Source organism: Patella vulgata, chromosome 1, assembly GCF_932274485.2.
Source record: "Patella vulgata chromosome 1, xgPatVulg1.2, whole genome shotgun sequence".
Lineage (NCBI taxonomy): Eukaryota > Metazoa > Mollusca > Gastropoda > Patellidae > Patella > Patella vulgata.
The window spans coordinates 59,388,672-59,415,986 of NC_065879.2; the positions used below are offsets into that span (position 1 = coordinate 59,388,672).

At 36.0% G+C, this 27,315-nt stretch overlaps 1 protein-coding gene across 1 annotated transcript; it reads left to right on the forward strand.

The window, feature by feature from the left end:
- The first annotated feature begins 10 nt into the window (after positions 1 to 10).
- On the forward strand, positions 11 to 27,315 carry LOC126831686 (leucine-rich repeat and calponin homology domain-containing protein 1). The gene is made up of 4 exons (XM_050562338.2): positions 11 to 200; positions 19,720 to 19,864; positions 24,534 to 24,663; positions 26,391 to 27,315. Exons 1-4 carry the CDS (start codon positions 29 to 31, stop codon positions 26,502 to 26,504), a joined length of 561 nt encoding a protein of 186 aa, XP_050418295.1. The 5' UTR covers positions 11 to 28; the 3' UTR covers positions 26,505 to 27,315.

Below are 27,315 nucleotides of genomic sequence, written 5' to 3' on the forward strand. Positions count from 1 at the left end.
AATTCTGGGAGAACTAAATATTGGTACAATGGCTGCCACTTACGGGTCGGGCGGTTCCAGCCCCCCTGTAATCGGCAGGCCTGTCGAACGTGTTTTCGAAGAGGCACAAACGACGGGCGAGATAAATTTGAGTGGAAGGAAATTAAAGGACTACCCGCGTAAAAGTCCGAAATATGATTTAGCAGACACTATTGCAGCAGGTCAGTATCTCCATTCTATTCTTTCTTTTACCCGTTTCCCAAAATTATGTTGCTTAAATTTGAGTAGGCCTACCACACACTCTCACACAGTCGACAGTTGTACCGTTCCAAAATATGAAGACACTCAATGGCTTCATTTCTTCAACTCTAGCAAATATTATTAAACCATCGAGGTTTATTTTTAGATTTGAAAACTTGGCTCTTTTGTCGATGAAATGTTCATTTTTGTTGTCTGAAATGTCAATACCAACCTTCCCCTCTTTCTTCTTCAACTTCAACACAGAATTCCATCATTCAGTCAAAAACGGAATAGAGCAGATGCTATTCGTTAGACACTTGACTTATCTCTCTATCCAATTAGTTCTCTATTCTATGCAAATCTATGTTTTGAAGTGATTCTTTGCTTATTCATTTATGAAAATGAAATTAACATTATAAGTATTGTGGCAGTGATCAATCACAGGAATCTGACCTTCTAATTGTATATATATATATATATAATTATATGCATGTACACCACACAGAACTAGACAATATATATATAATAAAAAAAAGAACAGGAATGCAATGCCTGTTGAAGCCTTGATTTTACTAGAAATGGTTCCACTACTGATGTCTTCCGTCGTGCTCCAGCCATAGTACTAGAGTAGTGGACCATCCACAATTGTTTGTGGACTCTCTACAGGTCACAATTCTTATCCTATTTTTACGAAACTTGAAATATAGGTTTATCCTCAAAAGATCTCAGCTGCTTTCGTTATTGGCATGTATCGGATCGAAAATTCATGGATTATGGCCCCTGATTGTACGAAAAATCACGTTTTTAGCTAGTGGACCCTATAGAGGTCACAATTTTTATCTGATCTTGTTAAAACTTTAAATGTAAATTTATAATCCAAAGATCTCGGTTCCTTTCGATATTCGCGCATATCGGACCGTAACTTCCAGAATTATGGCCCCTGATTGTACGAAAAATCACGTTTTTAGCTTGTCGACCCTATAGAAGTCATATTTTTTATCCGATTTAAAAACAACGTATTATTATATCACCGTTACACCCTAAGGATGGCTGAGTTCGAATTTTGTGAAAATCGGCCCAAAACTGACAGACAAAATGGCCGCCCCTTCATTCTCAAATAGCGTAAAAATATGGTATATCAAGGTTGTAGACCCTATAGAGGTCACAATTTTTATCTGATTTTGTTGAAACTTGAAATGTAAGTTTATAACCCAAAGACTTCGGTTCCTTTCGATATTTGCGCATATTGAATTGTAATTTCCTGAATTATGGCCCTTGATTGTAGGAAAAATCACTTTCTTTTTAGCTTGTTTTCTATCCATCTCTCGAAAATGTGGGCGTATTCTGCCTGGCAGCCGCTGGTTCAAATTGAACAAGGGCCATAGCTCTGGCAGTTGAAAATTAACAGGCTTCTTCACTGCATGCACATAAACAGTATGTATAAATATTGTGTCAATCGGATAATAACTTTATCATACAATTGTATACATTTGTATTAGCATGCACAACCAGTAGGTGAGGCTGACCTTAAAAATATCTTTGTTTCGCCTAACGCGACCGACTAACTAAAACCACCCCCGACTTAAATTATTTTATTGCACTTTTCCGCGATCTTTTTATTTTATTTTGTGTGTCAACCTGAAATATATCACGAGAGTTATTTCAATTTACTATGGCTATGGTTGATCAAGACGAAAGCATCATAGGTGTCGCTTCTCAACAAAATGGTTGTAGACGAAAGCACGTCCATTCCCACGAAATGATTCTGCCTCTATTTTTCTCGAAAACGGATATTGAATATCCGTTTTCGAGAAAAATGAAGGCACAACCCGCACGATCGTTAAAAAACGTGTTGAGGGAGTTTCAAACGTCAGTTTCTGGCAATTCGTGTGCTAGTCGTGTATCACGAAAAATCCCGATGTCATTGATTTGTTTGACAATAAAAGAAGACGAATGTTTGCACCTGGAAAATTATCAAGCTGTCAAATTAGCTCTTAAAAAAAATCTGAAAAAAACCCCCGACCTACCGACCCTTCTCCTCGATTGTGGGTCGGGTTTGGTGAAACAAAGATATTTTTAAGGTCAGCCTGAGATGGATGGACGGACGGACGGACAGACAGTAGATACATGTATGACCACATTTCAATGTCCATGTATAAAAATGGCTTGTTTATGATGTGATATCTGTGAATTATTAATATATAAGTAATTATACACAGTAAAACTGTTTCCGTAGACAATGTCCTCAATGAGGTCAAGTTATAAGGTCACTATTAACTTGATTGGTACACCCTGGTTAATTATGAATTAACACTAATAATTGATATCCATTTTTTTTTTAAAGACTTGTACACTACAGTGCAGGAGTTTGGGACTATAATCGCCGAACACCGCGGAAAAACACTCTATTTCACGGTGGAATCTTGGAGAATCGCTAGCGAAACGGCAGCTAGCCAAATCACCGCGAAATAGGGTGTTTCGCGGTGAATTATGGTGTTTCGCGGTGAAACACAGTGAATCGCTTGAGTGCCGATATCATCCTGATGTAAGCATGTTGACGAAAAATATAATTTATTTATTAATTTAAGTTGAATACAAGATATGTTAACCGTTGGCGAGGCAGCTACGGTCGTATTTCTAACACACTGTACATGTATAACGTGGTGCCACAATGTACGTGTATGCAAACAATGAATAACTTACAATTTTTTAAACGTATCATTTCATCTTATTGGCTGCTATCAAATCCAAACTTTAAATTATATTTGATGAGATTTTACACATAACTTCGTTACTCGCAGCTTCAGTTAATCTAAATCAACCATTCATAAATCACAGTGCCATACATGTAAATCACTCCACAATGCGGTTAACCATACGTCACGTGGTCAGAAACGCGCGAAAACATGAGATGTTGGGTTCGACACGGGGACTATATATTCTTACGCTGTGTTACTGGGCGAAAAGTATTTAGCAAATCTTGACTGTCACCGGTATATGATAATAATGTATTATGACGTATTAAAACAATATGGGTGGGAGGGGGTACACTGCGAAAGTCACAAAAGTGACAAATAGAACTTGCAACGGGAGTCGAAAGCGCTTTCAAATCAGACATAATCATGGGATAAAGTCAATTAACAAACAATACTTTATTACAAAAACATTGGTGAACTTACCATTTTGTCTAAAATCATAACGCTAATCAACAAACAATACTATTGTTCTTTATTATAAAAACATCGGTGAACTATATTGTTTTTGTACATATTGTATTTATTTATTTGTTTGTACTATATGTTATACCTGATGAGTCTTTGGCTTAAAGGAATAAAGAATTTGAACTCGAACTAATCGCTGTCGGGATGGCGAGCCAAGCTAGTTGATTATTAGGTAAATAAAACAATATAAACAACCAATGAGTAAAAGTGATCTATTCTAATCAATTAAATAATATACAAGTCAAGTACCGGTATTACCTTAACCGTGGACGGGTTTGCTTGTGGACGGGTTAACGGACACTCAACTTACAAATATTAAATCATCGCCGTATTGGCATTGACTGACGGCACTTCGTGCACGGACTGTTGAATTCTCGTTTAATTTATTGTGTTAATTTCACTATTGTTTAAAATGTAAACAAAATATTATCTCGAGTACGTAGTACCGTATATCGAGCTAGTCTAGTAAGTAGTAGGCTAGGTTAATCCAGACTAAAACGAAAGTCCTTTTCATTGGCTTCTGGTAGACTCGATTGTCATCTAAGGGATTATATTTTCTTTACGCGGTCTATTTATAGAAAAGTAAAACGATTGTAAATATTGGCGCGATAAAAATTTAATTATAAGTCCAAGCTATTGTTGATAGAAAATAATAATTATTTACGTGTATCATAGATAATATTAAGTAACAATAGAATGAAAATACTGTTTGTTGTTTTTCGAGTTTTAGGCCACTATTACTTATTTTATGCATATTTTTGGTATGAACTTTTTTGGACCAGTAAAATCTCATTCGGTCCAGCAATAGTTGAAATAATACCTGCCCAAATGTCCAGTAAAAAAAATATCATTTCGCATGGACTGAAGGGTACATGTATATGCAGTAGGAAATCGACAAGTTGGACGTACAAAAGAATGGAATCATTCAGAAAGTGTACTCAAAATAAGTAAATTATAACGGTGTGAAGACGAGAATTAACACACTCGTGGATATTGTATAAATATATGAGGCGCATGTAATGTACACGTATACATTGTATGTGTGTGTGAAATGGCTTTATTCAATATCTGCTCCCACCGAAATGAATTGGGTGACATAAAGTAGATGTATATTGTCACAGCGAATATTATTCGCCGAGTAAAACAGCGTAAGAATATACATGTAGTCCCAATCTTTTGGCGCGTTTCTGACCACGTAAGATACCGTTAAGCGACCCGCGGAGTGATTTACTGTACGTGCTGTATGGATGATTGATTTAGATTAACCGAAGCTGCGAGTAATGAAGTAATGTGTAAAAGCTCATCGTATATAATTTAAAGTTTGGATTTGATAGCAGCCCCAAATTGACGGATTACATCTAAGTTATAAACGAAGATGAATTGATATGTTTAAAAAATTGTAAGTTCATAGTTTGCATACATTTTGGTCGGCGTTTATGTATGTATAAAGTGCGTTGGAGAAAAAATCCTAACCGATACAGAATGCCGGTAAATGTCTTCCCGAGATTACCATACTCATTTGTTATTCAAACCTGCCTGTACATTATACATGTACACGTTTCCCGGGAGCATTACTATATTACAACGCCTTTAATTTATTATAGACAATATTAGTTCGACCCTAGCTTAAGGTAGGCTCGCGAATTCCTTTTGGGAAGCACGGCAAAATACGATGTATTCTTATCGAAACACAGTGAATTCCTAGAGAAACACGGCAAATTCCTAGAGAAACACGGTGAATTCCTAGAGAATCTTAGAGAAAAATCGCCGCGGAATCAAGCGAAATTTCACCGTGAAATCTAAGAGAATTCTGAGAGTTTTTTTTTCACTGCATCGCAGCGATTTCGGTCCAAAATATTTGGGAGGATCTGTATGTAATTGTTAGCACCATGATCTATTAAAAAAGATACTCAAGTGTTGCCTCTTCTTATGAAATTTAAAAATTTGTATGGAAAATTACCATAATAAAGATAACTTCTGTTAATGTATACTGTTTGCAACATGTACATATGCAATGTACTGCTACAGATACATGTACATTGTATACACACCCCATTACCATGCCAAGTCTGCAAGCAATTGTTATTTCATGATTTATATTGAAGTAATGCATGTAGATGTATGTCTGATGGACTCAGCCAAATTCAGTGTTATTTATTAAAGAGCTGGCTGTTCTTGCTGTGTGCATATACATTCATTTTGTATAATCCACCTGTATTTTTGAACTATAAACATATGAATGTATTCAAAATTTAAGTCGGATTTTTATTCTGCATGAAGTTACATACAATGAGTGAAGTTTTGACAAGATATACATGTAGTGTAAATAGTCCCAGTTGTCAAGTACCATTATTTCTACGATAATAAACATACTGTCCAAAACATTACATTATTAGGTGTCCTAATCCATTCAAAAGTCTCAGCCATCCGATGGTCTAAACTAGTCTAAAGGGCTTGTCATGTGAATAATGGGCATGTACATGTAAATGTTAAATACTGTAACAATTTATTTGGCGACAGAAAAGAGACCTGCAATAGGCAGATTTAACTCTTTCATAGTTAGTACATGTAGTCTGATTGAATGCAAATTAACGACAAAATATTCTGGCTTGCAAAAACTCATTCTGAGAGCAAAGGAACATTTTAGTTAAAACTGATAAAATACACAATTTGTACACTGGCCATTGCGTCAAAACAAAGATGAATGTACATTTGTACATGTTGTATTTTTCACTAGGAGCTTACAATACGGTTCCTTAGTACATGTAATCATGTACATGTATAGGCTGTGACCAACAGGTACTTGTACATGTAGTTCCCCAAAATACTTAATAATTATAGTTGAGCCTTTCCCATATTCCTCTCGCTATGATGACATTTCCAAGGTACATGTAACATCATTGTAAAAGATAGTTGACAGGAATTGACATTATTTGGACAGGTTGTGTCTATTCTATAGTCATCTTCAATAGAAGGCTTGATCTCGCTTTAACTACGTACATCTTAATATCAAGATCTTCACGTAATAGCCTGTATATTTTGGCACTAATTTCGATTGGGTACAAGGCCAGCGTGTGAGCACATTCAAGCTAAAATGTCTACCTGTGATAATCAAGTTGCAAAGTTCAAGGTTCGTTCAATGTCAAGGTTTCCGTGGAGGTGTCGATGTCTCAATGTCTGATTGGACGCCACTGTTCAGGTGTCTGTAGATACAGTAACGTAGCTATAAGGTCGGGAATTGTGAAGTAATCTAACAACGTCCAGATGTAAAACTTACAGTCAATTTAATGTTCAGCTTGTTCGTATATTGCCGTCGCCCCAATCCGTCCGTCCGTCATCCACAATTTCTTGTGAACACTCTACAGACTGCATTTATCATCTGATTGTTTTGAAATTGATATATCGTCGTTGGGCGTCAAAAATCTCGTAACTCAATTTTCCCGGTTTTTCTTTTATTTGACGACTTGGCAAAGAATTCAGTGATACATCTTCTGCGAAAATACCGAGCCTGATAACCAATCAGAAATCATAGTTATGATCATGTGAAAAAATCTTGTATTCTCATTGGACCGTAGTTGTGTCGTCGAAAATCTCGGAAACCAAGAACACGTGCCTAGATGTCGACGTCGAGCCTATAACTAACGAATAACCTCTACAAATTGTAAGTTTAAATAGTTTAATTATAATAAATTACATTATAAGTATTTGCAGCATAATAACCCTACGTAAATGGTCATAGTTTTAGCACAAAATATTATTAAATATCATAATTTCACTTTTTAAGCTCATTGGATAGAATTTATCCAAAGTTTGGGTAACTAATAAGCTTATTAAAATAAATGTCATTTTTATTAAATTTTTATTCACAAATGTAAACTTTTCCTTGGTCATTAACAAAGTAAAATATTATACAAGAATTTTGATCTTGATTTTATCAACAAATTCTTTGAGATACGTGATTTTTGAATAAACTGTTTGATTAAAATCTATCTCATATTTTATGTTTTGGTTATAATTTTGTGTCTTTTTATCTCTTTTACAGTTGCAGAATTATATGATTTTACAATCTTACAATTATTACAGTTATTATGTCGTCCAGAGGGAAACAATTACTACAATTGGCGCTCGTAAAGATTAAAAATTCCGAAAAGTAAAAAGAGTGTGTTGACAATCGGATAGAGTGTGATTTAGTGAATCTGATTTAGACAGTAGTAGTAATGATCCAGACTATCCAGAATTTCTACGCTCGCCAGTTCCTAACAAATTTGGTTAAAATGCCATCGCATTATTGCAGAGCTTCAACAACAAAGGAATACCTTGAGCCATTATAATTAGCTGTCAGCTCAAAAGTCCTTCGCAAAATATTTGTTGAAATGAACTTGTCCTTATATCAACCGAAGAAGGACCAATGCGACATTTGTGTTGGTCATGAAACAGGGAATGTGACAGATGACGATTATGCAGTTCATGTTAAACGCAAAGATAGTGCCAGAAATGAGAAGTTTCTTGATAAGGAGCGAGCTTTAGTTGACAACAAAATAAAAGTCTCAACCATGGATCTGCAGTCGGTACTCATATGTCCATCTATTCAGGCCAGTGCTGTTTATTACAAAACTAAACTCGCCTGTCATAACTTTACTACACATAACTTGGCAATTAAGAACGTTCACTGTTAATTCTGGCATGAGGGGGAGGGCAGTCTTTCCTCACACAATTTTGCATCATGTATTCAAAACTATGTGCATACCTTAATAGAGCCTGGGGTTAAGGAAATTATTCTCTTTAGTGATGGCTGTGGATACCAAAATCGAAACGCATCTTTATAGAATGCTTTATTGCACACTGCCGTCCAAAGGAATGTTGTCATTATCCAGAAGTATCTTGAGAAAGGTCACACCCAAATGGAGGTGGATTCAGTCCACAGCACTTTAGAGAGAAAATTTCGTAAAGTACCCATCTATTCTCCATCAAACTACGTAGAATTGATGAAACATGCTAGACCAAATCAACCATATGTAGTGAACTACGTTAACCATGGCTTCTTTAAGGATTTCAGCTCATTGAAGTATTTTGATACAATCAGACCAGGAAATAAAGTTGGGGACCCTTGCATCAACGATTTAAGGGTTTTGAAATATTTACCATCAGGTGTTATTGAATTCAAATTAAATTTTGGTGATCAGTATCAGCCATTACCAAGACGTCGAAATTCTAATGCACCAGCAAATTCGGATACAGTATCCCCGGCATACCACGTACGACTACCAATAAAGAAATCTAAGTATGATCATCTACAACAACTTAAGTCTGTGATTCCAGTTGACTACCATGCGTTTTATGATCAACTCTCTCATGATTAAAAACAGTTAAAATACAGATGTGATGTCATCCTTTGATGTTGTCATACCATTATTTCCAATAATGTACGGACAACTTGCCAATCGTACATTATCTATACTAGATGAAATATTGGACTCGCGTGACGTATTATTTCATTGAAAAGCAGGTGCGGTATAGTGTCTTATTTTAAGTTGTTTAATGGTCTCGAGCTAAAGACATTGCGTAATATATTGAAGCAACACTCGGCTAACGCCTTGTGCAGTATCAATATATTACTTAATGTCTCGCTCTCGACCATTAAACCATACATAAACTCTCTTAGGTCGTTAGTGTTGATTATTGTTTCCATTTGTTCGCATGTAAAATGTAGAAATTTATTTAAATGATATGACACAAAATACAAGTAGTTGTTAATTCCCCAGTGTATTATCTGCAATTATCAATTTTTTATCGAACACAATCATGGCAATGGAGCTGCCAGGGCACATGATTCTCTACTACAATGTGTCAGGTTGGGATCCTGAAATGAGAAGCGAAGAACCTTAGGGATTTTTGAAAACCCTGACTTCGTCTGACAGGTGTGGTGCATTTGAGACTGGAAATTGTATCTAGTTGTTCGGATGGTCACAAAACTGATATAAAAAAAACCTTGACAGTGTGGTGCCTTTGGGGCTGTGGAAATTGTATCTAGTTATTCGGATGGAGCACAAAACCGTTGAAAAGAACCCCTTGACAGTTCGAAGTCGAAGGACGGTAGTCCGGGCAACATTCGCCTATCGCATTTCTCATGTAATCGTAATATACAAAATAATAATGGTTGTCTCAAAATGACCGAAGTATTGTGTGGATGAGACATTAAACCTCATCCATTCCAATCTTCCAGTCTTAATCGTCATAACTAAAGAGTTTACAAGCTGATGATGGACATTGGCTATAGTCTCAAACCCCAGACTACAGAACAGACATTATTAGCCGCTCCACTCATCAACATATTAGCAAATATATGTTCGTTTTATAAAAGAAATCCTTGTATCTTCATAAATTTGACAGTTTCAACCGAAATGTTAGACACAAATGTCTCACACGACTCGTATCTCAAAATTTGGGAAAAAAATTTTGATCAAATTTCCAATAAGTCGGAATACAACAAAACCTACATGATTTTAATATCTGTACTCCAATACATGATAAGTCGTTTCATTTGGTTCTGCCATGTACGCTTTAGTGATTAGAAAATGTATTAGGCATAGATTTAGAAAGTTTTTTCTTCATCCTGAAAACTTGATAAAATCGATTTACAAGATTTTTGACGCCCAGCGACGATATGTTGTTTACATTAGTGAGATAAAGAAGCCTATTGATTTTCAGCGATTTCCGATAATTACTTCCAGAGTTAGGACCCTTGTTCACTTTGAAAAATCGTGTGGACACACAGTGTTTTAGGTCATGAGATGAAGAAGCCTATTGATTTTTAATGATATCCGATAATTACTGCCAGAGTTATGGCCCTTGATCACTTTGAAATATCTTGTGGATGCTCTAGAGGCTAAAGTGAATATCCGAATGACTTTAGATTTATACACAGTGTTCAAGGCCATGAGATGAAGAATCCTTTTGATTTTCAACGATATCCGATAATTACTGCCAGAGTTATGGCCCTTGATCACTTTGAAGTATCTTGTGGACTCTCTGTTGGCTAAAGTTAATACCGGGTATCCAATTGACTTCAGATTTATACACAGTGTTTAAGGTTGTGAGACACAGAAGCCCAGTGATTTCAGATAATTACTTCCAGAGTTATGAACCTTGATCACTTTGAAAAATCTTGTGGATGCTCTAGAGACCAAAGTTATCATCCGATTGACTTTCGATTGATAAACAGAGTTTAAGGGTCTTGAGACGAACAAGTATATTGATTTTCAATGAATTTTGATAACTTGAACAGCTAAATCCATGATATTAAATTTTTCGTATGTTAAACGTTAGCAAGGGGCAGAACTAAAAGCCAAACAAATTCTAATGATTTTATGATAATTACTTAAGCATGCATTATGCAAGAGCTAAATCTGCATATTGCAGGTCTTTCTTTAGGCCTGAAATGTTTTTATACGCCCACATTTTCATGTGGACGTATTATGCCGTTGCCCCTGTCCGTCCGTCCGTCGACAATTGTTTGTGGACTCTTCAGGTCACAATTCTTATCCGATTTTGACGTAACTTGAAATATAGGTTTATCCCCAAAAGATCTCGGCTGCTTTCGATATTGGCATGTATCGGATCAAAACTTCATTGATTATGGCCTCTGATTGTACGAAAAATCACGTTTTTAGCTTGTGGACCCTATAGAGGTCACAATTTTTATCCGATTTTGTTGAAACTTGAAATGTAAGTTTATAACCCAAAGATCTCGGTTCCTTTCGATATTCGCGCATATCGGACCGTAACTTCCTGAATTCGCGTTTTTAGCTTGTGGACCCTATAGAGGTCATAATTTTTATCCGATTTAAAAAACGTATTATTATATCACCGTTACACCCTAAGGACGGCTGAGTTTGAATTTCGTGAAAATTGGCCCAAAATTGACAGACAAAATGGCCGTCGTTCGTTCTCAAATAGCGTAAAAATATGGTATATCAAGGTTGTGGACCCTATAGAGGTCACAATTTTTATACGCCCACATTTTTATGTGGACGTATTATGCCGTCGCCCCTGTCCGTCCGGATGTCCGTCCACAATTTGTTTGTGGACACTCTACAGGTCACAATTTTTATGCTATTTCAATGAAACCTGAAATATAGGTGTATCTCCAAAAGATCTCGGCTGCTTTCGATATTGGCATGTATCGGATCGAAACTTCATGGATTATGGCCCCTGTTTGTACGAAAAATTACGTTTTTGGCTTGTGGACCCTATAGAGGTCACAATTTTTATCCGATTTTGTTGAATCTTGAAATGTAAGTTTATAACCCAAAGATCTCGGTTCCTTTTGATATTCGCGCATATCGGACCGAAACTTCCTGAATTATGGCCCCTGATTGTACGAAAAATCTCGTTTTTAGCTTGTGGACCCTTTAGAGGTCATAATTTTTATCCGATTTAAAAAAAACGTATTATTATGTCACCGTTACACCCTAAGGACAGCTGAGTTCGAATTTCGTGAAAATCGGCCGAAAACTAACAGATAAAATGGCCGCCCTTCGTTCTCAAATAGCGTAAAAATATGGTATATCAAGGCTGTGGACCCTATAGAGGTCACAATTTTAATCCGATTTTGTTGAAACTTGAAATGTAAGCTATAACACAAAGATCTCGGTTCCTTTCGATATTTGCGCATATCGAATTGTAATTTCCTGAATTATGGCCCTTGATTGTAGGAAAAATCACTTTCTTTTTAGCTTGTTCTCTATCCATCTCTCGAAAATGTGGGCGTATCCTGCCTGGCAGCCGCTGGTCTAAAGTATTAATTAGACATTAATTAACTGATCCAGGCCTTAATCAACTCTCGATGGCATCAGATTTCTCCAATATTAAATAGATTAGAATGGTTCAGCGATACTTTGATTTAATCAAATATGGAGGACCGAGACTTAGCTTCGATCAACCAGTACGGTGGTCGAAATTATTGCACGCGTCTGTCAAACCTTCAAAGGCTAATATCTTCGCTTGCAATAGAGTCATTTGAATGAAATTTTCAAATTATTCATTTTACATCATCTACTTTCGACTACTCTACAGTGCTGGAGTTTGGGACTATAATCGCCGAACACCGCGGAAAAACACTCTATTTCACGGTGGAATCTTGGAGAATCGCTAGTGAAACGGCAGCTAGCCAAATCACCACGAAATAGGGTGTTTCGCAGGGAATAATGGTGTTTCGCGGTGAAACACGGTGAATCGCTTGAGTGCCGATATCATCCCGATGTAAGCATGTTGACGAAAAATGTAATTTATTTAAGTTGAATACAAGATATGTTAACCGTTGGCGAGGCAGCCACGGTCATATTTCTAACACACTGTACATATATAACGTGGTGCCACAATGTACGTGTATGCAAACAATGAATAACTTACAATTTTTTAAATGTATCATTTCATCTTATTGGCTGCTATCAAATCCAAACTATATTCGATGAGATTTTGCACATAACTTCATTACTCGCAGCTTCAGTTAATCTAAATCAACCATTCATAAATCACAGTGCCAAACATGTAAATCACTCCGCAATGCGGTTAACCGTACGTCACGTGGTCAGAAACGCGCGAAAACATGAGATGTTGGGTTCGACACGGGGACTATATATTCTTACGCTGTGTTACTTGGCGAAAAGTATTTAGCAAATCTTGACTGTCACCGGTATATGATAATAATGTATTATGACGTATTAAAATAATATGGGTGGGAGGGGGTACACTGCGAAAGTCACAAAAGTGACAAATAGAACTTGCAACGGGAATCGAAAGCGTTTTCAAATCAGACATAAGAAGCTCGTACTTACCGCAAAAATGAAATGAACGCGACACAAGTCTCCGATGTCAGAGAATATTAGTAAAGTATAACCGCTATCAAATCCACACAAAAATCCAAGGCACTCATTTTATTTTAGAAAAGAATAACTGTAGGCTCGATAGAAGAGCCTATTCTTCATGAACCCCAAACCAATGGTAACTGTCAACTTGTATGTTGTCATTCTCGTGCAGATTTGTTTGAATAACAGAAATGTCCCGTGTATCAAGATCAAAGAATAAAATTGCACGTAGCCACTCTTTGTTGTTTTTATGCGAATTCAATTAATCTAAAAGGGGCTCTGGCGCAATTTAAGGAATTATTTTTGAGCCAATATTAACCATCACCAATTTTTTAAATCATGGGATAAAGTCAATTAACAAACAATACGGGTCTACTTTATTACAAAAACATTGGTGAACTTACCATTTTGTCTAAAATCATAACGCTAATCAACAAACAATACTATTGTTCTTTATTACAAAAACATCGGTGAACTATATTGTTTTTGTACATATTGTATTTATTTATTTGTTTGTACTATATGTTATACCTGATGAGTCTTTGGCTTAAAGGAATAAAGAATTTGAACTCGAACTAGTTGCTGTCGGGATGGCAAGCCAAGCTAGTTGATTATTAGGTAAATAAAACAATATAAACAACCAATGAATAAAAGTGATCTATTCTAATCAATTAAATAATATACAAGTCAAGTACCGGTATTACCTTAACCGTGGTGGAAGCGGACGTAAAATACAACTAACAAACAAACAACAATAACCGTGGACGGGTTTGCCTGTGGACGGGTTAACGGACACTCAACTTACAAATATTAAATCATCGCCGTATTGGCACTGACTGACGGCACTTCGTGCACGGACTGTTGAATTCTCGTTTAATTTATTGTGTTAATTTCACTATTGTTTAAAATGTAAACAAAATATTATCTCGAGTACGTAGTACCGTATATCAAGCTAGTCTAGTAAGTAGTAGGCTAGGTTAATCCAGACTAAAACGAAAGTCCTTTTATTGTATTAATAACATTGGCTTCTGGTAGACTCGATTGTCATCTAAGGGATTATATTTTCTTTACGCGGTCTATTTATAGAACAGTAAAACGATTGTAAATATTGGCGCGATAAAAATTTAATTATAAGTCCAAGCTATTGTTGATAGAAAATAATAATGATTTACGTGTATCATAGATAATATTAAGTAACAATAGAATGAAAATACTGTTTGTTGTTTTTCGAGTTTTAGGCCATTATTACTTATTTTATGCATATTTTTGGTATGAACTTTTTTGGACCAGTAAAATCTCATTCGGTCCAGCAATAGTTGAAATAATACCTGCCCAAATGTCCAATAAAAAAAATATCATTTCGCATGGACTGAAGGGTACAAGTATATGCAGTAGGAAATCGACAAGTTGGACGTACAAAAGAATGGAATCATTCAGAAAGTGTACTCAAAATAAGTAAATTATAACAGGGTGAAGACAAGAATTAACACACTCGTGGATATTGTATAAATATATGAGGCACATGTAATGTACACGTATGTGTGTGTGAAATGGCTTTATTCAATATCTGCTCCCACCGAAATGAATTGGGTGACATAAAGTAGATGTATATTGTCACAGCGGATATTATTCGCCGAGTAAAACAGCGTAAGAATATACATGTAGTCCCAATCTTTTGGCGCGTTTCTGACCACGTAAGATACCGTTAAGCGACCCGCGGAGTGATTTACTGTACGTGCTGTATGGATGATTGATTTAGATTAACCGAAGCTGCGAGTAATGAAGTAATGTGTAAAAGCTCATCGTATATAATTTAAAGTTTGGATTTGATAGCAGCCCCAAATTGACGGATTACATCTAAGTTATAAACGAAGATGAATTGATATGTTTAAAAAATTGTAAGTTGTTCATAGTTTGCATACATTTTGGCCGGCGTTATGTATGTATAAAGTGCGTTTGAGAAAAAATCCTAACCGATACAGAATGCCGGTAAATGTCTTCCCGAGATTACCTTACTCATTTGTTATTCAAACCTGCCAGTACATTATACATGTGCACGTTTCCCGGGAGTATTACTATATTACAACTCCTTTAATTTATTATAGACAATATTAGTTCGACCCTAGCTTAAGGTAGGCTCGCGAATTCCTTTTGGGAAGCACGGCAAAACACGATGTATTCTTATCGAAACACGGTGAATTCCTAGAGAAACACGGCGAATTCCTAGAGAAACACGGTGAATTCCTAGCGAATCTTAGAGAAAAATCGCCGCGGAATCAAGCGAAATTTCACCGTGAAATCTAAGAGAATTCTGAGAGTTTTTTATCACCACGTCGTGGCGATTTCGGTCCAAAAAATTTGGGAGGAACTGTATTATAGCAAGAACGGCTATCTTTTTATCTAAATCTTACATAATGTATGTTTAATGAGTTGTTACTCTTAATCAGATTTTAGTGTATTATAAATGTTTCATTACCGACAATAGAAAAAATATGCGACAACTCTTGTTGTCTGCATCGATTAATTGTTAGGAATAACTAATGACTTGAGATAAGCTTTTCGTCATTGCCAAATATCTATCAACTAATCATTAATCCAAGACAATTGATTATAGTAAGAGGACCCTACCACAGAATCCGTGACCAATCTCCCAGTATCATGGTTTGAAGGTTGATTTTAGATGATTTGAGGATGCTGAAGAAAATGAGCGGGGGGACCAGTGTCCGAAACAAACATTTTCCAAGCACAGGCCCGCAGGACCTGTGTGACACGTGATCATGTGAGTCCTTCAGGTGACGCGCAGGCCCAACCAATAATAATAATATTTATAGTTTCCAAGTGAAGCGCAGAACGATCAGAATCAAGGAAGTACATATAAAGCCAGTACACCACAGAAGGACTAAGGGTTTAGTAACTTAATTTCATTTCAATTTAATGGAAACAAATCTATCACGGCTACATAATTTACGGTTTTTCTCATCAAACTAGGTCAACTTCAAACAGTTACACAAAAAAACTTGATGCCTGGCGATAACATTGAGGAATGGCATAAACTCGCTTATCCCGCCCTAGATTGTTAGCACAATATCCCAGAATTGAGTCAAATGAGGTCCCGTAGGAAATGGTTTTAAAATTATAAGCTTCCATTACCTTAAATAATAGGTAGGCCTACAGCTACACCGTTCGGAAAATTTTCGTGTCAGTAATATTCCTGAATAAATTACTGTCTTCGTTTTTTGGATGGATATAAAATGATACAGCACGGTGGTATTTTTCATAACACAATTTGTAGTTTTTGTCTATCACGTAACTTGCAAATATGTTTTTATTCATTCGTCCATGAAAGACACACGGCACAGTGATCACGTGACAGCCATAATTGAAATTACTTTAAAATAAAATTCCGTACAACAATGCCATATAGTTTTCAATAATAATAACGACAATATGTTTAAAATTTAGCCTCTGCCAGCATGTGTATCAAATAAAAAATCATAACGGTAAACGTTACTTAAAACTAAACCTAGCATCGCTGGCTTATTGCCCTAGAAATTACAACTGATGTCACGTGTCATCGGCGGATTTGGCATCGAAGATTTTGTCGGAAAAATATATTATTAATGACTGTTCTGAGGATTATATTCAACTAAGATTTAAATTTCTGTAACAACTGGTCAGCCAAACCATTAAATGCATGATCCAATTATTATTTTATTATCTACCGGTACCTGGAATCTATACGGAGCGTCGAAGAAGCGCGATTCCCGAGCGATATTCGCAATCCATACCGAGAGGTATGACTGTTATTGTAGCCAACAAGCAAGTTGATTGACTACTTAATCAAAAAATAATAATTAACTTCTGTTAAATTTAGCCGAAAGTAGATTGATTTATGATACCATAGTGGCTGTTTCATTGTTTTTACCAATCGGTTTGTTTAAAGTTCAAGCGGCTAAAGCCGACAATAAAAACCAGTTATAAATCAAAGGCTGGTTACGCGAGTCAATGTTTGGAAAAACAGCAGCTTCCGTCATGTCGATGACAAGTAAACAATAACCGTCAACTATCGGAGACTCGGAGGTTGCGTTTCTATGACAGTTCTAGCATTTCCCGAATTGTTGTAGTGGACACTAACTATGCGAGATAAGAAAGAAGGCGAAGGCCCGGCGGACCCAAGTGAAATAGGCAAGCATGAGTCCTCCAATAAATCAGTCGGCCTCGGGCCTACGGACCGACGTTTGTGTCGAACACTGGGGGGGGGACCCCTCTCAAAAATGTGGGCTAACTCCGCCAGAGGCAAAAATCCAAGATGGCCGCCATCGGGCTCCCACGAAACCATAATATGGCGTATATTTGCTCTTATACAACCTACAAGTGTGTTCTTGGTGTCTAAATATATGTTTTTGGGATCAAGGAATCTATTTATGATGTCAGAAGTAGGTTTCATTAGGGAATTTATCTAAAAAAAATTGAGAGATTGCTGAAATTGAAGTCTGAACTTATGTATTATTTTTATTACTCAAACAGATATATATCATACAGGTCATAGAAACATTATAATTATTGGTATCAATTTTCATCATCATCGTCTTCATCATCATTATCATCATCATCATCAGCATCAGCATCATCGTCAAACTCGCCACCAGAATCACTTTCTCCTAAACCGGTATCTATTTGCAAGTGATGTTGTCTGACTTCACTCAGATACCTGGGTAGAGCTGGCTGTGTATATCTCACTGGTATGCACATATCATTGTCAAGGGTCCACCCATGGTTGATGGGAGTTGGAAGTGGATCTGCCTTGTGGAAATTCAGCATCATGAAGGTCTGATAATTGACTCTTTTAATCTTGAGGTCATGTGAATTTCTGTCTGGTGGAAGTCTGAGTGTTGATTTTTGCTTTTTCATTTCTGTCCATTTTCATGCACGCGCATCTCCCAGGGTTTGGCTGCGCTTGTCATTATAAATAAACTTGATGGTGAACATTGCCATTTCATCCAGTACAACTTGTGGTACAGGGAGTGACTTGCCAACTGAGCGTAGAATAGCACGTGCATCCTCTGAAGCAGATAGTACTTTGTCATAAATTGTTGTCTTGCCATGTGCAAAGAAGGCTGCTGTCGTATCACACCCACTGTGAATATGTAGTGGAATAATGATATCTGCTATCTCTTTGGGACATAGGGTCCGACAGTCAATAATGTCCTGTTTGCATTTGATTGCTAGATCACCGTCGATCGTGTTTGCAACATATGCGGATAAAACAAGTATGTCTGTGTCCTCTGCATCGATGACAACTAATGTCTGTATTCCTGATCTTCTAATTCTTGAATATACAAAGAATATGACAGTATCTGCTTCAATGTGGTCGCACTCATAGTTCCCATATCTGTTCCCATCAGGCATAGTCCAACATTTTGGCCCAACAGAATACACAAACTTTGTGTTGGGGTAAACCTTACACAGCATATTAAACTCAGTTTGAAGGAATTTCTGTAGACGTTCTTTGTTTGCATGATTGCGCAAAAATTCCTGAAAGGCTCTGGGTGATGGGAATTTGTCTGCTGCTCTAATGAATACATTTTTAGGTCCTGGTAAGTTACCAGAACGCAGGTTGCGTTCACTGTCCTTGATTGTGAAAGGTAAGCACAATCCTTGACGCATGTCTGTGTCTCAAGGTAATTACAGTGAACATCTTTGAAGCATACATGTACCAATAATTATAATGTTTCTATGACCTGTATATCTGTTTGAGTAATAAAAATAATACATAAGTTCAGACTTCAATTTCAGCAATCTTTCATTTTTTTTAGATAAATTCCCTAATGAAACCTACTTCTGACATCATACATGTAAATAGATTCCTTGACCCCAAAAACATATATTTAGACACCAAGAACACATTTGTAGGTTGTATATGAGCAAATATACGCCATATTATGGTTTCGCGGGAGCCCGATGGCGGCCATCTTGGATTTTTGCCTCTGGCAGAGTTAGCCCACATTTTTGCGAGGGGTCCCCCCCGCTCATTTTGTTCAGCATCCTCAAATCATCTAAAATCAACCTTCAAACCATGATACTGGGAGATTGGTCACAGATTCTGTGGTAGGGTCCTCTACTATTAGTAATTAGTCATGGATGGATGTATTATCCAGATTATCAGCTAGTTGATTTTAATGTAATGGTCAATCTTGGATAAAAACAGTTAGATTTTTAAGATTTTTTTCAGCCACTTCTCAAAGAGAATTGCAAGTACCCCAAAACGTTATCATCCAAATTATGGCTAAAATCAAATTTTAATGGACACTTATAATTTTTTATCGCAATTGCGCCTTAGACGACCGACAGCGTGAGCCCTGATCATGCAATATGTGGTAGAAAATGCTTTTCTTAGTTTTATTTCATTTTAGATTTATCCAAGAATCGTTTGCAGGAATTCCCACAGGAAATATGTGAATATAGTTCTATAGAGAAGATTAACTGTTATCATAATTGTATAAAGTCCATTCCAGAAACAATCATCCATTTACAACAATTGACACACTTAAATCTCAGGTAGGTAACATTTCATTCTTAGGTGGGTAGCCTTGAAAATTTAAATCCTAAGTGGTAAAGTATTTTAATCTTACATGTAAGTAGGACATCATTTATATCTCCGGTAGTACAAGTAACCATTTATACATGTATCTCAGGTACACATGTAGGTACGAGTGGCTATTTAAATCCCAACTAGGCTAAGTATCCGTGACAATTTAAATTCCAGGCACAGAAAGCTGCTAAAGTTTGGACCTCATACTTTAGGTGGGAAAGGTGATTTTGAGATTATAATTATACATTTGATTTTATTATATGCCCACATTTTCATTTGGATGTATATTGTCGTCGCCCCTATCCGTCTGTCCACAATTGTTTGTGGACACTCTACAGCAGTGATGGGATTTTGCCCGTATATTCCGGACATGTCCGACGCTATTTTCCAAATGTCCTAAATTGTCCGACCAGGAATATTCCCAATCGGACATCAAGACATGGTAAATAATATTCAAAATTCCAAAATTAATATAGTGTACTGAGTGCATAACTACCACTCAACCCGATTATCGTTGATAATAAGCTGGATTGATTAGGTAATTAAGTGATCAACGTATTTATCGTTTTATGCCGCCTATACACCTACCTTGATTAACTACTTAATCTGCCCTGTTTGACTGACTTAATTCTTTGTCGGACAATCCATCAATTCAATCCTGAAAAGAAGTCATTGCTTCTCCTTTGTCGAACTATATATCAATCCAATAAACTTGATCTATGTGATTAACCCGTGATTTCTCCATTCTCCATTTAATCTCCTTCATGTCGGCCGTAGACATTAGTCATATATGTCACATATCCTAATAGTATATAACACCCCAAATCAATATACATTGTGTCCGATAACTTGTCTGTGATATTTCTTCAGTGGAAGCTGAAGTTAAATAAAGCTATTTCACACACACGCAAAATGAAAATAGAAATCTCGCGAGACACGTGGAATTAAGAGGTGTAAACGTGCCGAATGTAATACGTCTGATGTCGGCAGAAAAGATTCTATTTTGATGACATTCGTGAAAATCGGCCCAAAACTGACAGAGAAAATGGCAGCCCTTCGTTCTCAAATAGCGTAAAATATGGTATTCCAAGGTTGTGGACCCTATGGAGGTCACAATTTTAATCCGATTTTGTTGAAACTTGAAATGTTAGTTTATAACCCAAAGATCTTGGTTCCTTTCGATATTTGCGCATATCGAATTGTAATTTCCTGAATTATGACCCTTGATTGTAGGAAAAATCCCTTTCTTCTTAGCTTGTTCTCTATCCATCTTTCGAAAATGTGGGCGTATCCTGCCTGGCACCCGCTGGTTTAGGAATATTATCGACATAAATTTGAATACCGTACGGGAATTAAATATGAACAATTACGAGGTGCATCTAATTTTTTTATTACGTATGAATTTGAATATTTTGTTGACACGTGATTCTAAATTGTGGTTTGAAAATGCCTGCTTAAATTATGATAAGAGTTATGTCCGACAACTAAAATTTTGAAATCCCATCACTGCTCTACAAGTCAGAATTTTTATGCTATTTCAATGAAACCTGAAACATAGGTTTATCTCGGTTCCTTTCGATATTGGCATGTATCGGACAGTAACTTCATGGATTATGGCCTCTGATTGTACGAAAAGTTGCATTTTTGTCTTGTGGACCCTATAAAGGTCAAAATTCTTATCTGATTTTGAAGAAACTTGAAATATAGGTTTATCTCCAAAAGATCTCGGTTCCTTTCGATATTGGCATGTATCAGATCGAAACTTCATGGATTATGGCCCCTGTTTGTACGAAAAATTACGTTTTTAGCTTGTGGACATTATAGAGGTCACAATTTTTATCCGATTTTGTTGAAACTTGAAATGTAAGTTTATAATCCAAAGATCTCGGTTCCTTTCGATATTCGTGCATATCGGACCGTAACTTCCTGATTTATGGCCCCTGATTGTACGAAAAATCGCATTTTTAGCTTGTGAATCCTATAGAGTGTCATAATTTTTATCCGATTTAAAAAAACGTATTATTATATCACCGTTACACCCTAAGGAAGGCTGAGTTCGAATTTCGTGAAAATTGGCCCAAAATTGACAGACAAAATGGCCGCCGTTCGTTCTCAAATAGCTTAAAAATATGGTACATGTATATCAAGGTTGTGGACCCTATAGAGGTCACAATTTTTATCCCATTTTGTTGAAACTTGAAATGTAAGTTTATAACACAAAGATCTCGGTTCCTTTCGATATTTGCGCATATCGAATTGTAATTTCCTGAATTATGGCCCTTGATTGTAGGAAAAATCACTTCCTGAATTATGGCCCCTAATTGTACGAAAAATCGCGTTTTTAGCTTGTGGACCCTATAGAGGTCATAATTTTTATCCGATTTAAAAAAAACGTATTAGTATATCACGAGACACGTGGAATTAAAAGGTGTAAACGTGCCGAATGTAATACGTCTGATGTCGGCAGAAAAGATTCCATTTTGATGACATTCGTGAAAACCGGCCCAAAACTGACAGAGAAAATGGCAGCCCTTCGTTCTCAAATAGCCTAAAATATGGTATTTCAAGGTTGTGGACCCTATGGAGGTCACAATTTTAATCCGATTTTGTTGAAACTTGAAATGTTAGTTTATAACCCAAAGATCTTGGTTCCTTTCGATATTTGCGCATATCGAATTGTAATTTCCTGAATTATGACCCTTGATTGTTGGAAAAATCACTTTCTTTTTAGCTTGTTCTCTATCCATCTTTCGAAAATGTGGGCGTATCCTGCCTGGCACCCGCTGGTTTAGGAATATTATCGACATAAATTTGAATACCGTACGGGAATTAAATATGAACAATTACGAGGTGCATCTAATTTTTTTATTACGTATGAATTTGAATATTTTGTTGACACGTGGTTCTTAATTGTGGTTTGAAAATGCCTGCTTAAATAATGATAAGAGTTATGTCCGACAACTAAAATTTTGAAATCCCATCACTGCTCTACAGGTCACAATTTTTATGCTATTTCAATGAAACCAGAAATATAGGTTTATCTCCCTAAGATCTCGGTTCCTTTCGATATTGGCATGTATCGGACAGTAACTTCATGGATTATGGCCCCTGATTGTACGAAAAATTGCATTTTTATCTTGTGGACCCTATAAAGGTCACAATTTTTTACGCCCACATTTTCATGTGGACGTATATCGTTGCCCCTGTCCGTCCGTCCACAATTTGTTTGTGGACACTCTACAGGTCACAATTCTTATGCGATTTTGAAGAAACTTGAAATATATGTTTATCTCCAAAAGATCTCGGTTCCTTTCGATATTGGCATGTATCAGATAGAAACTTCATGGATTGTGGCCCCTGTTTGTACGAAAAATGACGTTTTTAGCTTGTGGACACTATAGAGGTCACAATTTTTATCCGATTTTGTTGAAACTTGAAATGTAAGTTGATAATCCAAAGATCTCGGTCCTTTCGATATTCGTGCATATCGGACCGTAACTTCCTGAATTATGGCCCCTGATTGTAAGAAAAATCGCGTTTTCAGCTTGTGGACCCTATAGAGGTCATAATTTTTATCCGATTTAAAAAAATGTATTAATATATCACCGTTACACCCTAAGGACGACTGAGTTCGAATTTCGTGAAAATCGGCCCAAAATTGACAGGCAAAATGGCCGCCGTTCGTTCTCAGATAGCGTAAAAATATGGTATATCAAGGTTGTGGATCCTATGGAGGTCACAATTTTTATCCAATTTTGTTGAAACTTGAAATTTAAGTTTATAACACATAGATCTCGGTTCCTTTCGATATTTGCGCATATCAAATTGTAATTTCCTGAATTATGGTCCTTGATTGTAGGAAAAATCACTTTCCTTTTAGCTTGTTCTCTATCCATCTCTCGAAAATGTGGGCGTATCCTGCCTGGCAGCCGCAGTTTTTTTTTAAAGTTGAACAAACTATATATATATATTTAGAAACTCCGACAAGTATTTGTATTGGAATAACAATAGCAAAAGTCAAAACAATGTGCGTTGACTTTGCCGTGAGAGTGCTATTATTTGTATACTTAGCAAACGATGTCACACAACATCGTACTTCGTAGGACGACAGTTACAGAGAAAAAACACTTTTTGACCTCATTTTTTTTACCTTCATCGATATATAAGTCGATGGAGACTATAAGACGAAGGTCCAACTTCGGTCGCGGAAAAAAGTATCGACTTATATACCCTGAGAAATACGTTACTGTCCAACCTTGACCTTGCCAAACAGTTCTGTTCCTCGATTATGAGTCCTTGCATCAATCATGACCTCTCACATTACAATTTCGACTTCGTATGATATATCATATTATCACCAATATTGGGACATGATAATTATCATATCGGGATGATTTTGGTTATCACGATATACCGGTTTTTCGATATTTTATCGCCGAGGATGTTATCACGGTATACCGAAAAATCGGTATATCGCCCAACCCTAGCTTATTCCAGTATTCCTACCCAAAAAGCTGTAACAAAATGACACAGAATACTTTGTGACAGGCTGTGTTCAAGTTCTTAGTGGCAGTGTGAGTAGTGACTATAAAAAATGTATCATAGTTTATTTTACGATTGTGTTGTATTTTTCAGTCGTAATCAGTTAACAGTTTTACCGTCGTATATTGGTGGCCTGATTTCTTTAGAAGTATTAATAGCAGCCAATAATAAACTAGTATCTTTACCAGAGGAAATTGGCATGTTAGAAAAACTCATGGAACTTGTAAGTTAAATTCTATTTTTTATTTTCTCTCTTATTATATTAAGTTACGAGGCCACGAAATTTCACCCGAACAATAGCAATCGGTTATGTGCGGTCACGCCAGCTCAAAAATTTTGATAAATTTTTATACAGGATGACTTTGTGACGCAGGTCTAAATAAGTAGTATTATAGCACAGACTCCATTCATTCATTCTTAGCATTTCATTTCTCCATCTTACCCGTACTTTGACAGATCAGGTATTTTGACATCACATATTGACCAGTTGCAAGCAGGTTGATTTAAAAATGGCCGCCACACCTCATTCTTTAAATGATTAATTATGCCATATAAATATTTAAAAGCGTACCTTTGGATTTTCAAATACAAAATGAGTTTGACTATTTAACATGTCATCTATATTTCCAAAGAATTTACTACACTGTTCCTTTCACTATGTATGCTTAAAATGTCTGTACGCAGTGGAAACTGTTAATTTTACATGTAACATTACACCGAGGCCTATCATGTCACACGACTATCGTTTCACAAGATAGCGACTGCTACACCAAGATATTAATCGTGGCAATATCATGGCATTATCGTGGCAATTTTCAACAAAAAAAATGACACTATAATCGTGTTTCATCAAACCTTTGCGACGTTGGTACTCTAGCCTTAGGCCGCGGTTAATTAATTGTTTGTTTCTCATGACCCGCCCGCATGTTGACACTGCTTCACGGTATTTTATTAACCACAGTCTCAAAAGGACACAAAAATACAAATAAATGTAAACAGTTTGATTAAGATAGACAAAACAATAATAGTATTTATATTATAATGATGCCATGTGCCGATGGGTTCAAAGTTGAAGACAATTAACATACAGGCTATTGCCATGGCATTGGTACTATCTTCCACGTGTGTAGTAAATTCTTTGGACTGACATGTTAAATAATCTAACTTATTTTGTATTTAAAAATCCAAGGGTATGCTTTTAATTATTTATGTCAGAACAAATCATCAACCAGTTTGGAACAGGTCATTTCGTAACCTGTCAAAGTAGGGAAAGATAAAGAAATGAAATGCCAAGAATGAATGAATTAACGAACCGTTAACTTAGAAGCATATCACTAATAATTTAAACTTATTTATTATGATCAAGTCTTGATGCCCAGCTACATGTATATTGTGCAACATATATTTTAATCTATAAATATTTAATAAATGTGAATAAATCGCGGACACTGGTTACAGATGGGTTTTCAACGACCAAGTAACTGACTTTAGTTATTGCTGAAATAGAAACAGCATTAAACTAAAAAAATAAATTTCTTCTCAGTAATTAATAATTACCGCATGTAGCATGTATATTTCACAAACTCAGGTCATGAGAAACTGACAATTAATTAACCGCGGCCTTATCAGTTTCAGCTTGACACAAATCAACTTTGAAATGCTATTTGCTTTCCTTTGTATTTAATAACATGTATTATGGTAATAACACTATTTTTTGGTACCCCTATTGTCTTCTAGATAGAGAAATGGAATTGAATGCCCACTCGAAACAAACCAAGTCATTTTGGGACTTATATTTTTAAATTTTATTTCAATTATTCACTTGCGCTTAGGATTTTTTTTAGCAGGACACTAATAAAATTAATATTCTCCAGGAATGTACCTATATAAATTTATAAATCTCCATCAATATATGTTCATGTTTTGTTATTGTTTTTTCTGTTTATACAGGATGTTAGTTGTAATGAAATTTCCCATCTTCCTCTACAACTTGGTGATTTATCCTCATTAAGAAGTTTAAATGTTCGACGCAATTTTCTAGTCGAGTTACCTCTAGGTGGGTAGAAATTCAGCCTTCGATTCAAATACAGAATTGACTATTTCAAGCAGTAACTTGCATCAATGTCGTCATTGTGGATTTAAACAATCATAATTATTAACTTAAAGTTCTGAAGAGAATTTAAAAAAAAAAAACATGAGCATTGAATTTTCTGATTGCTTTCAAATATTTTATCAAATACAATAATTATTACCAGTATTTAGTTTATGAATTTCTTTTTAATTATACTGAGATATAGATTTCCTTAAAGTTGCAATTGCAAATTTTCAAGTTGTATTTTTAAAATGTATTAAAATAAAGCCTTAAAATAGATGGTATCCATAAACAGTCCTACCTTGTTAAAGAATAATCCTGTTAATCCTATAATTCGCTATTGCCAGCTGAGAAATTGGCAAAAATATCATTTTTAACTTCAAATTCCAACGTTGGAAAATGGCTGCCCCATGTTGTCAATAGCAAAACAGGGGAGGTAATTTTGTTATTTCCTGCGTCATAGATTTTTAAGGGTGGGAAATAATGCCCATGATCGTATAATAGTGATTTGATAACCTATTGAGCAAAAGACATAGAAATAATTATGTTTTGACTTTCTTAGAAAATTTGAAATTCTCGCTTTAAAGATACATTATGGGATATTAGATAAAGAGTGGCCTAGCCTCGATTATCATTACTAAAGTCGGTACGATAAAAACATAGTCTTGATTATCCATTTCATGATTAAATCATGAGTGAAAGTTGAGCAGCAAAATGGATCGTAATCCAGTAAATATTGTAGACTAGCATTGACGTTGAGAGTTAATGATGGTCTGGATACAT

What these genes read in the sequence shown, in the direction of transcription:
- LOC126831686 (XM_050562338.2), top strand. Translation starts at nt 29, where the DNA reads ATGGCTGCCACTTACGGGTCGGGCGGTTCCAGCCCCCCTGTAATCGGC. An exon ending in TTGACACACTTAAATCTCAG is followed by an intron (nt 19,865 to 24,533) that starts GTAGGTAACATT and finishes TGTATTTTTCAG; the next exon opens with TCGTAATCAGTTAACAGTTT. An exon ending in TAGAAAAACTCATGGAACTT is followed by an intron (nt 24,664 to 26,390) that starts GTAAGTTAAATT and finishes CTGTTTATACAG; the next exon opens with GATGTTAGTTGTAATGAAAT.